Genomic DNA, 15,539 nt, shown 5'->3' with positions numbered 1-15,539 from the left:
CACTGTCGTCTACCATCTGGACAGGTGAGCAGGTTCAGGTAAGCATGCTGCTCCACATCTGCTGCCAGATGAAAGCCAGCAGATGGAGCATGAGAGCACCAGCTCCCGTCCAAGTGTGCCCAATGGCCACAGGACTCCACTTAGCACCCCTGGGCTGTCTCCTCTCCCCAACCACATCCTCAAATCACCAGGGTAACCCCCTCTGGCATGGGGGAGGGGAGGATGCCCGGAGAAGGGAGGCTGAGGAAATGGGTGATCCAGGACAGCGTGAGGCACCCACCGTCAGAATCGATGCTGTTGAGTGCGGTGGGTGGGATGACAGACACCTTGCACAGGCCCAGTGGGCACTTGGTCTGTAAGGACTCCTTACAGGACGTGTGCACCTGGAATATATCACAAGGGGTCACTGGCATCCCCTGGAAGTCTCCCTGGCACTGTGGGAGTGGGCGCTTTGAGGGGGGCTGAGAATGTACTGGGGGCTGCACCCACTCACCATGGCCTTGCACCAGAGGCAGCGCCAGTCCTGCAGACGCAGCACGCTGCCACATGTCTTGTCGCACACTGTGCACTTGGCACTCACAGGCAGGTTTCCCTCCAGCCATTGGTGAGGCATGGCAATCTGCAAACCATAGAAGCCTGTGCACTAGGGACATCCCCAGAGCCCCCCACACAGGTGAAGAAGCCCTCACGCAAAAATGCCCTGGAATGAACTCAACCTAGACTTTCTCCTCAGTACAAGTGGGGGGGAGAGGAGGGGCAGGGTCTGCGGTGCACTGCCTGGCACCCCACTCCTTCTGCCCAGGTGGCACAGCACGACCCACGGGGGCTGGCCAGGCTGAGGTGCAGCGGCCAACACAGAGCTCCAAACACACAGTGGGAGCAAGGCAAACAAAAGCCTAGAGCCAGAGAAGCATGTGCAGGTCAACAGAGGCAGGGGGCCTCTTGCCCCAGTGGGAGCATGAAGTGAAGAGTGTCTAGGCAGGATGGCGGGCAGGCTCCCCCAGTGCATACCCCGTCCTCGTCCTCAATGATGTCCTTCCCGATGGAGGCCAGGGTGGTCCACTTGCAGTTGTTGGTGGCACGCACAGCACACCGTTTGTGTGCCTTAAATTTGCACACTGTGAGAGGACAGACAAGAGACTGTCAAGCCTCGACCTTTTCAAGCCTCGTTCAGGACAATGCTCCCCATGCTTGAGGAGCGGTCCAGCATGACCTGTCCTGCTCTTCTAGGACAGCTGGGAAGGAACATGGAGCACTCCCCATGTTGTCAACTACATAGCTAGGGAACACGCTGTCTGATCACAGTGAGACCAACATGCGGGATAGCAGGAGTCAGCTTCACGGGCCATACACAGGCCCTGACCCAATTCCTCAGCCCTGCCCAGAGGCATGAGTGCCACCATGGACCATGCTACATGTACGGTCACCAAAATTTAAAGACCACAAGGTTTCTATATCACAAAGTTGTTGTCTTCTTTTTTTCTCCACCACTTTTTTTTAAGACTTTATTTATTTAGGGGCGCCTGGGTAGCTTAGTTGGTTAAGCATCCAACTCTTGATTTCAGCTCAGGTCATGATCTCAGGGAGTCGGGCTCCCTGCTCAGTGAGGGTGTCTGCTTCTCCCTCTCTCTCTGTCTCACCCTCCCCCTGCTTACACTGTCACTCTCTCAAGAAAAAGATTTTCTTTTTTTATTCAAGAAAGAGGGAGAGAGAGAGTGCAAAAGCGGGGCTAGGCTGGGAGGGGTGGCAGCAACTGAGCAGGAGGGAGAGGTTATTAAGCAGACTTGCGCTGAGCGCCAAGCACAACGTGGGGCTCGATCTCCTGACCCTGAAATCATGACCTGAGCTGAAATCAAGAGAAGGATGCTTAACCAACTGAGCCTCCCGGGTGCCCCACACCATTTAAAATGTACAAACCATTCTTAATCTCACAGGCTATACAAAACCAGGCACTAGCCCGGGGTTCACAGCTTGTCCGCCTTTGCTCCCGCCCTCTGTTCTTGAGCAACCACTGTAACCCACTCTCCAGATCTGGGAGGTCATGTTTAATCTGTTTATTCACAGCCCAATTTACCCAGGAGGGTGTAACTACCCGGACTGACAGATTTTTAACCGCTTTCCCTATGTTCTTCACATTTCCTCTCTGTGTCTCCCTATTGCCACTTCCTTTTTTTACGTTGTTCCGTTACTGTACAAAATAATAATTTACCAGACTCCCTGGTAGGTAAAATAAACAAGCACAGAGTCCCAGAAATTCTTTATACTGACTGATTTGTGGTGACCATTCAAGGGTTTCTAAAGCTTTGTCAAGTGAAACCTCAAGCCATGTTTCCCAGCAGAGTAACACGCCATTCGTACCTTCACAGGACAGTCCGTGTGATGTGACCCCGGACAGAGCCTCTCGGCACACGTTGCAATAGGTCGGCCTTGCATGGGAACAGGCGTACCAATTGTGCATCCCTGAGAAATGGTCCATGCTGTACTGAGTAGGCTGGAAGAACAAAAGAAAGATGGCAAAGATAAGGTGTCCCTTTGACATCCCTGAATGTGGTAACTTGAACAAGATTCAAAAAATATCCAGGAGAGGAGAGGAGGAAGGGTCAGCCAAAAGGACGAGCAACGAGCCTTAATTTTATAAAGAACATCCTGAGAAAGTGAGTGCCAAGCTGCTCAGTCCAAATATGATTGATAATCGACAGCAGAGTTTCTACAAGAACAGACATTCCTCTTTCCGGACCTCAAAGTGCTCCCTGTTCTGGACGGTCTTCAGCGCTGCAATCCATTCTTCCATTTCTTTCCTGTTATCAGCACACAAGATGAGTTTCCTACATGGAGTGATGACCTACAAAGAAACAAGAAACACAAGCAATAAAGCAACGAACAAAAAACAAATGCTAACAACTATAAAAACTTTTTCAAAATCTACTTTCACTGTATCTATTTTTTTAATGAAAAGAGACTGATTCATTCAGAATCTCAAATGAACAGGATATTAAAATGCTCATCATGGTCATTAAAAACCAAGAAAAGTCTCAAACCAAAAACAAAAACAAAAACAAAAAAAAAAAAGGAATTTAGTTTATACATTCACCAAAAATCAACATAGTGGACATTCACCAACCACCTACCACTTAGACATGGTAATGAGCCATAGGAAAATTTTAAAAAGGAAAGAAAACACAGTTGCTATCACACTCCAACGAGTTCACGAATTGAGGTCCAGCACGTGAACAGTTTAGGGAAAGGTGGTCCAAGTTACTCTAAATATAATGTTAGCATTTCAAATGTATCATACATAATGTCCTTGTACAAAAATCTCATACCGTGGGACAAGAGAAAAACCACCAGCTACTACACTCAAGGGCCTGAACAACTTAACTGGAAATGAGGTCAGGAACCTGGTAATAATCAACAAATGAAAATTGTATCTACTACATATAACTAGTTTTTACAAATCAATAGAAAAAAATCTTCCTTACAAAAAAAAAGGCTATGAACTTGCATTTCAGAGAAGAAATACAGAAGGGCTAATAAACAAAAAGATAGTTAACTGCTCTAGTCATCAGGAAACACAAATGAAAACAGCCAACTATTTTCCACCCATCAGACTGGCAAAGTTTTGAAAGATGGTAATCCAGTGTTGGCAGAAGTATGGGAAAAAAGAGTCCTCCTCCAGTGCTGACAAGAGCTAGGTAGGGTATAAACTTTTTAGTGAAAAATTTGACATTATTTACCAAAATTGCAAAAGTCCTAATATTTTATGTACTTTTGTTTTATAATGATGTAAAATATCTACATGGTTCCAGAATCAAATCTACAAAATAGGTACAGTCAGAAGTCCAGCTTTTATTCATGTCCCCTCTACCCAGCTTCCCTCCTTTCCCCATAGGCAGCTTTAAAAAAAAAAAAAAAGAAGAAGAAGAAGAAAAAAAAATAAGAGTATGGTTTTTAAAAGACACAAACACATACATATATATTCCTATTCTCCCTTTTTAAAACAGTAGTATATCACACATATGTATCTCCACGTTTGCTTTCTCATTTAATTCCCTATTCTGCGTACCTCTCCTTAGCAACACGGAGCATTTCCTTGCTCTTTCTTATAGCTGCAACAGAGCTCCCTGGACAGAAACACCAAAATCTATTCAACCAGGTCCCTATTAATAGAAATTTACGTTGTTGAACATCCTTTTCTATCTCCAACAGTGCCGCAATGAGCAGCCTTTTCACTGACCTCATATGCTTCCCAGTGTATCTGGGGGAGAAGTTCCTAGAAGCAGAACCACCCTGACAAAGAGTAAGCTCCTGTCATTTTGCTGCCAAACTCCCTCCCCAGGGCTTGTGCATTGCAACCAGCAGTGTCAGGAAAATACCTGCTTCCCAAGGATTCACCTATAAAACATGTTACTTAACTTTTGGATTTCTGCCCATCTTATAGCTTTAATTTAAAATTAGCAACACCCAGTTTAAATTATTAGATGATCATGTTTCTGGTTCAGAAATATTAGAAATGGTGTTTTATAAACTATCTCTAGTGATTTCTATGACCACCTATAAAGCTTAATCACAGAAGGGGATAATTAGAACTGGGTCACAAATGCATAGTTCATTTTTTCATGTCACCAGGATAACCACACATAGGGGCCAGATTGGGGAGGGAGGGGAGCGGGAGGAGGCTGGAGGACAGATGACAGAGGATGGGAGAAGCTCGGTGCCCTCCTGAGGGTGGGGGTACAGGGGGCAGCCACTCTCCTTTATACATGGAGAGTACCAAGAATAGCCCATATCCCAGCATCTGCCCAGCAAGCACATGCTGAGTGTCTGCTCTAGACCTGAGATTCCAAGACTATGACAGGCAAGGTTCCTACTCACATACAACTTACAGTGGGGAGAGACAGAAAAACAAGAAAACAATTTCAGACACTGACAAGGCCCTGAAAACAAAGTGGGCACGTGAATGGGGCTGGTGAGTGCTTTGTACAGTCAGGGAAGCCCATGGGAGAGCTGGCCACTGCCAATGGCCTGGGGTCTGTGCTTTAAGAAATTTTCATCAGCAACTGTCTATAAAATATCAGCAAACATTTCTTTATTATTCATCCTGGGGTGAGTTTTAATATTAAATAAAAATTTTAAAATTCAAATTTTTATCAGTGTAATAAATACAGTTCAAGAACTCAGGGTTCCGAGTTAAGAGTTATGCAATATGATAGTTAACAGAAGAGAACAATGACATTTTTTATGTCCATTCTATTTTAGGTCTTGTTTCTGCTGCTCCTGTGACAACCGTTACAAGATGAAGTGCCCACGTTATTCCAGAACTCAGCTATGTTGTCCGAGAAGATGGATCTTTGGGCCCATCATCTTCTACATGCCAAAAGAGAGGGGTTTCATGGAATAGCTTCGTGAGTACTGGGCACCACAGGGCGGCAAGTTATACACAAAACTGTTGTGTTTAAAGGGAGCTAATATGAAACAAATGATAGATGACCTCACTTCCTCAATCTGTGTGATTGTTTACAGGGAGGAAACATGGACAGATAAATGTCCAAAAACCTGATTTAAGTCGTTTTAAAAAAATTCTTACTTGTGTAGCAGGTTTGAAGAAGCCTCAGACAGACTCAGAGCTGAACCCTACCCCACCACCGAGTGGCCAGGATACGTGGGCAGACTGTCCGTGTTTCCATTCTGGAAATCGAGGATGACAGGAGTTCACTACCTGAGTTGTCAGGAGACTGAAAGGGACCAGTGTGCACAGGACTTGCACAGCCAGACACGTGGCTTCTAGGATACTCCTCCAGGTCTGAAGCCCTGACGGGCTGTGTAACTGGGAGCAGCTACATCCCCTCCCTGTGCCTCCACATGCCCCTCTGAAGGCTGAGGCTGTAACATCGATGCCACATCCCAGCGTCACACTAGCACGGAAGCACGCTCTCACACACAGCAGCCACCCCGACTCTCTGCGCTACTTCAGTCTCTAGCCTGATCTTAGGGCATTATCTCTTTGATAGGGCCATGTGACACCTCCCCACCCCTCCAGACTATCCTAGTACCAACAGTCCATGTCCCAGATCATGAGAATTGTCACAGAAGACTCCCACAGAGGACTCCCACCATGTTCTGTCATCTTTGAGACAGAATCCATATTTCTTAGCAGTCCACAAGACTGGTCATGACTCCCAACTCCTTGAAAGACTCCTCTTCACCCTGGTTTCCCCGGCAAGGTCCTCAATAGCCTCTGGCCCTGAGGAAGCTTCCAAACACCAACCAGCAGTACCTCACACCCCAACAAAGGCTTCTTTGTTTCCTTAACACCAGCCTGGAGCCAATGAGAGACGGATGAGAGACGTGAGGACAAAGGGGCCTCCTCAGAAGAAAAGGAAAACGAGTGGGTGCTAATAAAAGAGCAGTCTTGGATAAGGCTTCTTATTATTCAATTCCTTGATTTTGGAGACAGAGTGGGCAGGACAGGCCCCAGGACAGAAGCAGGTACTGGATGAGACCGCTCTTGGCTGCTCATGCAGCTCACCAGGACAGGAAGAAGGCGCAGGAAGAGATATTCCTAGAAATAATAAAACTGTCCCTCTGGACTGCAGCCAAGACCATAACTCTTAGACACCAAGGAATGATGCAAAAAAGGTGAAACTGTTCCCAAAATCCAGCCTTTACACCGGAAAGACTTTAGAGACCAAAATGCTCTGTATTTTTCAAGCAAAGAAATGACTCACATAACTACATCAACGAAATGCATTTACCATTCATGTAAATGCATTACCATTACCATTGGTATGACCTTACCAAGTAAGGTCATACATGAATCAGTGACATCACAGAGATTCAGTGGGCCGGGATCCATGACTGGAATAAGCAGACTTGGTACCAAGGGAGACTAATACTACAGAGCAAGATGACAGACCACGACACAAAAACCCACTAACTGGAAAGTGAGAGCACACTACAGACCTTGGAGCCGGCAGGACAAGAGAGACTAAAAGATAAAGGGTATCACAGAGAACATGGCAGAAGCAGTTCTCTCCTAGTCTGCAGAGGCAGGCCACGAAAGCAATAAACAGAGGTGAATCTTCAGACACTTACTGAAATTCTCCTGAGGGTAAGAGAGCTTAAAAACCACCAAGAAAAGGGGTACCTGGGTGGCTCAGTAAGTTACCAAGGGGTGCTTGGTTTTGGCTCAGGTCATGATCTTCAGGGTCATGGGATCAGGCCTTGCATCAGGCTCCCGGCTCAGCATGGAGTTCGCTTGAGATCTGCTTGCTTTCTCTCTCTCTCTCTCTCTCTCTCTCTCTTTCTCCTGCCACTACCCCCATGTTCTCTAATAACTAAAATCTTTTTTAAAAACTAATTAAAAAATAAAAAACAATCAGTAAGAAAATAGACCAACTAATCAAAAAATGGACAAAAGACTCAAATACCTATTACACAAACGACCAATAAGGCATATGAAAATGGACCCAATCTTGTTAGTGATCTGGCAAGTGGCATTAAAATCCCAGCATGGGGATCCCTGCCTGGGTGGCTCAGCGGTTAAGCGTCTGCCTGTCGAGTCCTGCGTCGGGCTCCCCGCAGGGAGCCTGCTTCTCCCTCTGCCTGTGTCTCCACCTCTATCTCTGTGTCTCTCATGAATAAATAAATAAAATCTTTAATTAATTAATTAATTATTAATTAATTAATTAATAGAAAATCCCAGCATGGAGTAGCTTTCATGGTGGCTGAACTGAAAAGGATGGCCAATACCAAGTATCGGTGAGGATGATTGACTAGAATACCCATACAGTGCTGGTAGGAAGATAATTTGGTGCAACTACTTTGGAAAACAGTAAAGTTGGACTCATGTATACCCTATACCTCAGCAATTCCACCCAAACACTTCCCATCAAGACACAGACAAATATTTATGGCATCACTACTGTTAATAGGCATACAGTGAATACAACCCAAACAATCAGCATTGGTAGAGTGGATACATACACTGTAACATATCAGTATAGTGGAAAACCACAGAACAATGAGAACAAACCATCTATTGCTAATAACAATGTATTTTACAATACTGAAATAAAGAAGCCAGACACAAAAGAACATTTATTGTTCATATAATTTTATTGGCATATATAAAGTTAAGATAAACCAAGCAAAGTTAATTGATGGTGCTGGAAGCTAGCTGCTTCCTGTAGTTGTCTTGTAGTTGTTCTTGGGGAACAAGGGTCCACAGGAGAGCTACTAGAGCCTATTGATGTTCTATTCCTTAATCTGGAACATCTATTAAGCTGTGCACTTGTAGTAAGTGTACTTTTCCGTATATATGCTATATTTGAGTAAAAAGGATACAGAACTTGGAATAAAACCAACCACATAACTGAGTCAAAAGAAAAATGGCATAGCTGCCCAGACTCTTGAACAAAGTCTGGCTAGAAACCCAAATGTACAAGAAATAGGCAAAAGAAGATGGAACTGTGTGAATGAACATGAGAGACTGACAGAGCTATACTAAAATAGTGTTAGAAATGGATCCAAAGGCATCCGACTGGCTCAGCTGGTTAAGGATCCAACTCTTGATTTTGGCTCAGGTCATGATCTTAGGGTCATGAGATCGAGCCTTGCCACTGGCTCCACACTCAGCACTGAATCTGCTTGTCCCTCTCCCCATCACTCTGCCCCGGCCCATACACATGCTCTCTCTCAAATAAATAAATAAATAAATAAATAAATAAATAAATAAATAGGAAGGAAGGAAGGAAGGAAGGAAGGAAGGAAGGAAGGAAGGAAGGAAGGAAGGAAGGAAGGAAGATAGATGGATCCAACACGGGAAAATGTTTAGTCTTACTCGTTAGATAAATGCAAATTAAAATTACGAGAAATACTTAACCTACTGTATTCATAGAGATCAAAAGTTTGATACTATGCCATCAACTCCCATATGTTACAGTATAAATTAGTACAGCTCCTATGGGGAACATTGGTGAAATCTAGCAATTTTTTTTTTTTAAGATTTATCTATTTATTTGAGAGAAAAGGAACACATGAGTAAGCATGAGTGGGAGGCAGGGGGCAGAGGGAGAGAATCTTCAAGCAGACTCCCAGCTGAGTGCAGAGCTTGACACTGGGCTCTATTCTCCTGACCCATGAGAGCCTGACCTGAGCCGAAACAGTCTGATGTTTAGCCAACTGAGCCACCCAGGCGCCCCAATCTAGCAAACTTTAAAATATACATCTTTTGTCTTAGCAATAGTGCTTCTATAAATTTAACCAACAAATATATCTTCATGAGAACTGCCATTCACAGTATATACAGGGTTATTCAGGGCAGCATTCATTATAAGGACAGTAAGAAAAAAAAAAGAAAAAGGACAGTAAGAGTGTAAATAATTCAAATACTGATCGAGGTAAGCCTGACAGAGACTAGCTCCATAAATTGTGGTGCATTCACACAAAGGAGTACTACACAGTCATTGAAGAGATTGAAGCTACTTCTTAACGCACTTTCAGGGAACAAGTGCTCAAGTAACAATGTGGGTACAAAAGGAAAAAAGACTAGTGGCCTCTAATAAGGGAACCTCTGAGAACCTGGAAATTTCCTGCATAAACCTTTTTTCCTTTCAATTTCTGTACCATGTACAGGCAGGAATTCTTATTTAAAAATATAATTATTAGGGGATACCTGGGTGGCTTAGCGGTTTAGCGCCTGCCTTTGGCCCAGGGTACGATCCTGGAGTCCCGGGATCGAGTCCCACATCGGGCTCCCTGCATGGAGCCTGCTTCTCCCTCCTCCTGTGTCTCTGCCTTTCTCTCTCTCTGTGTGCGTCTATCATAAATAAATAAATAAATAAATAAATAAATAAATAAACAAACAAACAAACAAACAGATAAAACTTTAGAAATAATAATAATTATTATTATTATTAAAACAAACAAAGCCTCGTGACTCATCTCTAGTTTCACAGCACTGTGGTCAGAAGAGATGCACAGAATGACTTCAATTTTTTTTGCATTTGTTGAGATTTGTTTTGTTTTGCCTAGTATCTCATCTATTCTGGACAATGTCCCATGTGCACTTGAAAAAATGTGTATTCTGCTCTTTTAGGATGGAAGGTTATAAATATGTCTATTAAATCCATTGGGTCCAGTGTGGAAATTTGGCAAGACCATAAATACATGGAGGTTAAACAACATGCTACTCAACAATGAATGGGTCAACCAAGAAGTCAAAAATTACACGGAAACAAATGAAAATGAAAACACAATAGTCCAAAATCTTTGGGAGACAGCAAAAGTGGGTTCTAAGAGGGCAGTCTATAGCAATACAAGCCTATCTCAAAAAACAAGAAAAATCTCAAATAAACAACCCAACCTCACACCTAAAGGAGACAGAAAAAGAACAATCAGAACCCAAACCCTGCAAAAGGAAGGAAATCATAAAGATTGGAGCAGAAATAAATGATAAACAAACAAACAAACAAAAAAAAAACAGATCAATGAAACCAGGAGATGATTCTTTGAAAAGATCAGCAAAATTGATAAACCTCTCGCCAGATTTATCAAGACAGGGGGCAAAGAGAAGCCTCAAACAAAATCACTAATGAAAGAGGAGAAATAACAGCCAACACCACAGAAATACAAACAATTATAACAGAATATTATGAAAACCTATATGCCAACAAATTTGGACAACTTAGAAGAAAAGCATAAATTCCTAGAAACATAACTACTAAAACTAAAGCAGGAAGAAAAGAAAACTTGAACAGACCAGTTACCAGCAATGAAATTGAATCAGTAATCAAAAAACTCCCAAAAACACAAAAGCCCAGGACCAGAAGGCTTCACAGGCAAATTCTACTAAACATTTAAAGAAGAATTAATACCTATTCTTCTCAAACTATTACAAAAAATAGAAGAGGAAGGGAAGCTTCCAAATTTATTCTATGAGGCCAGTATCAACCCTGATAACCAAAACCAGATAAAAACACAAAAAAAGAGAACTACAGTCCAATCTCTCTCATGAATAAAGATGCAAAAATCCTCAACAAAATACTAGCAAACCTAATCTGAAAGTATGTTTAAAAAAATAAAACAATCAAGTGGGATTTATTCCCAGGATGCAAGGGTAATTAAATATTTGCAAAACAATCAATGTGGTATGTCACATCAATAAGAGGATAAAAACCATATGATCAATTCGACAGAAAAATGCAGAAAAAGCATTTGACAAAGCACAACATCCACTCATGATAAAAACCCTCTGCAAAGTAGGTCTTGAGGGACCTACTCAACATATCTCAACATAATAAAGTCCATATATGAAAAACTCACAGCCAACATCATCCTACCCTCAAAAACACTCAAGAGCTTTCCACCTGGGGTCAGGAAGACGACAAGGATGTCTACCCTTAAGATTTTTATTCAACATAATATTGGAAGTCCTAGCCACAGCAATCAGACAACATAAAGAAATAAAAGGCATCCAAATTGGCAAAGAAAAAGTAAAGCTCTCGGTATTTGCAGATGACATGATACTATATATAGAAAACCCTAAAAGCTCCACCAAAAAACTACAACTGATAAATGAATTCAATAAAGTCTAAGAATACAAAATCAATGTACAGAAAACTGTTGCATTCCTATACACTAAGAATGAAGCAGCAGAAAGTGAAATTAAGAAAACAGTCCCAGGGACACCTGGGTGGCTCAGCAGTTGAGCGACTGCCTTTGGATCAGGGCGTGATCCTGGAGTTTCGGGATCAAGTCCTGCATCGGGCTCTTTACAGGGAGCCTGCTTCTTCCTCTGCCTGTGTCTCTGCCTCTCTCTCTCTGTTTCCCATGAATAAATAAATAAAATCTTAAAAAAAAAAGTCCCATTTACAATTACATCAAAAACAATAAAATATCTGGGAATAAGCTTAACCATAGAGGTGAAAGAGCTGTACTCTGAAATCTATAAAACAGTAATGAAAGAAATTTAAGACAATGCAAAGAAATGGAAAGACACTGCATGCTCTCACGTTGGAAGAACAAATATTGCTAAAATGTCTATACTACCCAAAGCAATCTACAGATTGAATGCAATCCCCATCAAAATCCCAATGGCATTTTTAATAGGACTAGTATAAACCAATGCTAAAATTTGTATGGAACCACAAAATACCTCAAATAGCCAAAGCAATCTTTAGAAACAAAACTGGAGGTATCACAACTCCAGACTTCAATTTATACTACAAAGCCATAGTGATCAAAACAGTATGTACTAGCCTAAAACAGACACAAAGATCAATAAAACAAAATAGAAAACACAGAAATAAACCCACAATTATATAGTCAATTAGTCTTCAACAAAGGAGGCAATATGCAATGGGAAAAAGACAGTCTCTTCAACAAATGATACTGGGAAAACTGGCCAGCTACATGCAAAAGAATGAAACTGGACCACTTCTTTTCACCATATACAAAAATAAAATCAAAATGAATTATATCTAAATGTAAGATCTGAAACCATAAAAATCTTTGAAGAGAGCACAGGTAGTAATTTCCCTTGACTTTGGCTGTGGCAACATTTTTCGAGATTTGTGTCCTGAGGCAAGGGAAATAAAAGCAAAAATAAACTATGAAGACATCAAAATAAAAAGCTCCTGCACAGTAAAGGAAACAATCAACAAAACTAAAGGGCAGCCTACTGAATAGGAGAAGATATTTGCAAATGACATATTTGATAAGGGTTAGTATCCAAAATATACAAGGAACTGATACAATTTATAAAAAAAAAAAAAAAAACTCCAAATAATCCAATTTTAAAATGGGCAGAAGAATAGACATTTTTCCATTGAAGACCTACAGATGGCTAACAGACACACGAAAAGATGCTTGACATCACTCATCATCAGGGAAATACATGTTAAAACTACAGTGAGGTATCACCTCACACCTGTCAGAAGAGCTAAAATCAACAACATAAGAAACAACAGGTGTTGGCAAGGATGAGGAGAAAGGGGAACCCTTCCTGCACTGTTGGTGGGAATGCAAGCTGGTGCAGCCACTGTGGAAAACAATATGGAGGTTCCTCAAAAAATTAAAAACAGAACTACCCCAAGATCCAGTAATCACACTACTAGGAATTTACCCAAAGAATACAAAAATATTCATTCAGAGGGATCCATGCACCCCTATGTTTACTGCAGTATTATTTACAACAGCCAAACTATAGAAGCAGCCCATGTCCACTGATAGATGAATGAATAAAGAAGATGTAGTGTGTGTGTAAAAATACATATATTATAGAGTATTACTCAGCCATAGAAAAGAATGAAATCTTGCCATTTGCAACAACACGGATGGAGCTAGAGTATAATGCTAAGCGAAATAAATCAGAGAAAGACACATACCATTATGATTTCACTCATGTGGAATTTAAGAAAACATGAACAAAGGAAAAAGAGAGAGAGGCAAACTAAGAAACAGGCTCTATAGAGAATCAGAGGGGAGGTGGGTGGGGGAAAGACAGAAAGAGGTGATGGGGATTAAAGAGTACACTTATCATGATGAAAAATAAAACAAAATAAAACCTTAAGTTTATAATATATGCTAAAGGCTCCAAAAAAGAGCTTTAGAAGTTTTATTTGAAATGAGAACTTTTGCTTCCATCCTTTCATACAAATGATCTTACAGGAGGTATGAGGGAACACCCAGCTCCTCCAAACAAGTCTAAGACACCCCAGCCAGACAAATATCGTCCAGTGTCCTGGGAAGAATTAGCCAAGGAGGTTATTAAAGTACAGGCAATGATCTCTGGGAGACCAAGGGGAACAGGGCGCCAGGCCAGAGACCTGCAGAAGTGGTGTTTAAATAAAGAACATGCACTTGAAGCTCACACACACTAGCTCCTATGACAGGGACAGAAACAGAGTGTCAGACGACAGTGGCAGCACCACAGTCAGGCACGGAGTAGTCTCGGGAAATCTGCTGCGTGTTTACGGATATCTGCACACTACATCTTCTCCACAACCTAATAAAGTAGATGTTGGGAGAGGAAACTGAGGCCCTACATCCCTGGGCTGAGGAAGCAGGGGCCAGAACACCAGGCAGGCTGGCTCCTGACCTCTCCCCAAGAGCGGCATCCCACCTGGATTCCCGGCAAGACCGCACCAGGAATACGTCCAGGCACGGAGGGCCTGAGGTAGGGGAGGAACCAGCACTCGCCAAGAGTCCTCCTGCACTCTCAGACTCGCAGTGTCTGGCACGGAGCATTTCCTTTTTGGCAGGGGCACTGGGCTGGAGCATCGGGGCAAGGACGACAGGGACATCTCACTGAGTCATCTGCCCACTGCCCCGCCCACTCTGACCAGGTTCCCCAGGAGTGTTCAATGAGAACAGAAAGAAAGGAGGTCTGGAGGAGGATGACGAGGGCAGTCCCTGACTCACTAGCCACATCCTGTCCAGCAATTTCTAATCACAGATTTATCTGGATGTGCCTCTCCTTCGTAAATGTGACCTTAAATGACAAAAAGATCAAGATCCCGCAAATTGTCATGCTGGAACCACAGGCCAAACCAAACAAGCTGAACAGCAATAAACATGAGGCTCTGGGCCTGAGATGGGCCCAAAGCCACGATGAGCAGCGGGGACAGACATGCAGCCGGGACGGGACTGAGGGCCACTCACACTCCTCAGATCTGCAGGTCCAGAAAATAGATACAAGTAACAAGCAGACTTCTGCTTCCAGGAAGAAGCTGAGAGGTACTTTTTCCTATTCTTCTGGTTAAGTGCAACTAAAACCCTGGATGTGAGACATTTTTTAAATGTGAGAAGACTGTGAAAGGTGGAGAGAGGAAGGCCCCAACAGACTAGGGGCCCTCGGGGCCTCAGATGGACTTGCAGCAGAGCTCCCTGGATCTCTGTTGGCCTCATGCATGCAAGAGCGGAGCTGAGGAAGCCAGCAGCCAGAAAGAGTTAAAAAGCCTGCTCTCTAGCCATGGGACCAAGAAAGGAACAGCCTAACAAGACAGAAATCAATAGTAGTGTTGCCAATAACCACTCTACTCCAACCAAACACCACAGAAAACACAGTGGCCCTCACCCCCAACAGCACCAGGCAGAAACGAGGTGCTCCAGCACCCCAAGAAGGCTAAGTAGAAACATCCATCCCTGCAGGCCACACCCTGATGGTGTCAGGGGATGAACGGAGGCAAATAAGCATAACAACAAGTATTCCACCCCATTAGCCAGTAAGGAAATGCTGATTAAAATCACAATGCACTATTACTATACACCTGCTAAATGGCTAAATAAGAAACAGTAACAACACCAAATGCTGGAGAGGATGTGGAGAAACTAGCTCATATTGTTGGTGAGCAAGTAAAATCACACAGCCACTCAGCCAAACAGTTTGGCAATTTCTTAAAGAACCAAACATGCAGTTACCACGTGACCCAGCAATTCTATTCCTGGGAATTTATCCCAAAGAAATGAAGACTTGTGTTCACACAAAAACCTGCCCATGAATGTTCATAGCAGCTTTATCTGCAATCACCAAAAACTGG

At 42.8% G+C, this 15,539-nt stretch overlaps 1 protein-coding gene across 5 annotated transcripts in view; it reads right to left on the bottom strand.

The window, feature by feature from the left end:
- DGKD (diacylglycerol kinase delta) overlaps positions 1-15,539 on the bottom strand; it is a 110,518-nt gene that overhangs the window by 35,214 nt on the left and 59,765 nt on the right. For all 5 annotated transcript variants that reach the window (XM_038574228.1, XM_038574229.1, XM_038574230.1 and 2 more), the window contains 5 exons: positions 2,738-2,842; positions 2,359-2,491; positions 1,012-1,118; positions 494-619; positions 281-383 (listed from right to left, as the gene is read on the bottom strand). In XM_038574228.1, the coding sequence (XP_038430156.1) occupies positions 281-383; positions 494-619; positions 1,012-1,118; positions 2,359-2,491; positions 2,738-2,842 (574 nt within the window). The remainder of the gene's footprint in view (positions 1-280; positions 384-493; positions 620-1,011; positions 1,119-2,358; positions 2,492-2,737; positions 2,843-15,539) is intronic.

Source organism: Canis lupus, chromosome 25, assembly GCF_011100685.1.
Source record: "Canis lupus familiaris isolate Mischka breed German Shepherd chromosome 25, alternate assembly UU_Cfam_GSD_1.0, whole genome shotgun sequence".
NCBI lineage: Eukaryota > Metazoa > Chordata > Mammalia > Carnivora > Canidae > Canis > Canis lupus.
Note: the sequence above shows the minus strand (reverse complement) of the source record. Positions and strands in the feature narration are given on the sequence as shown.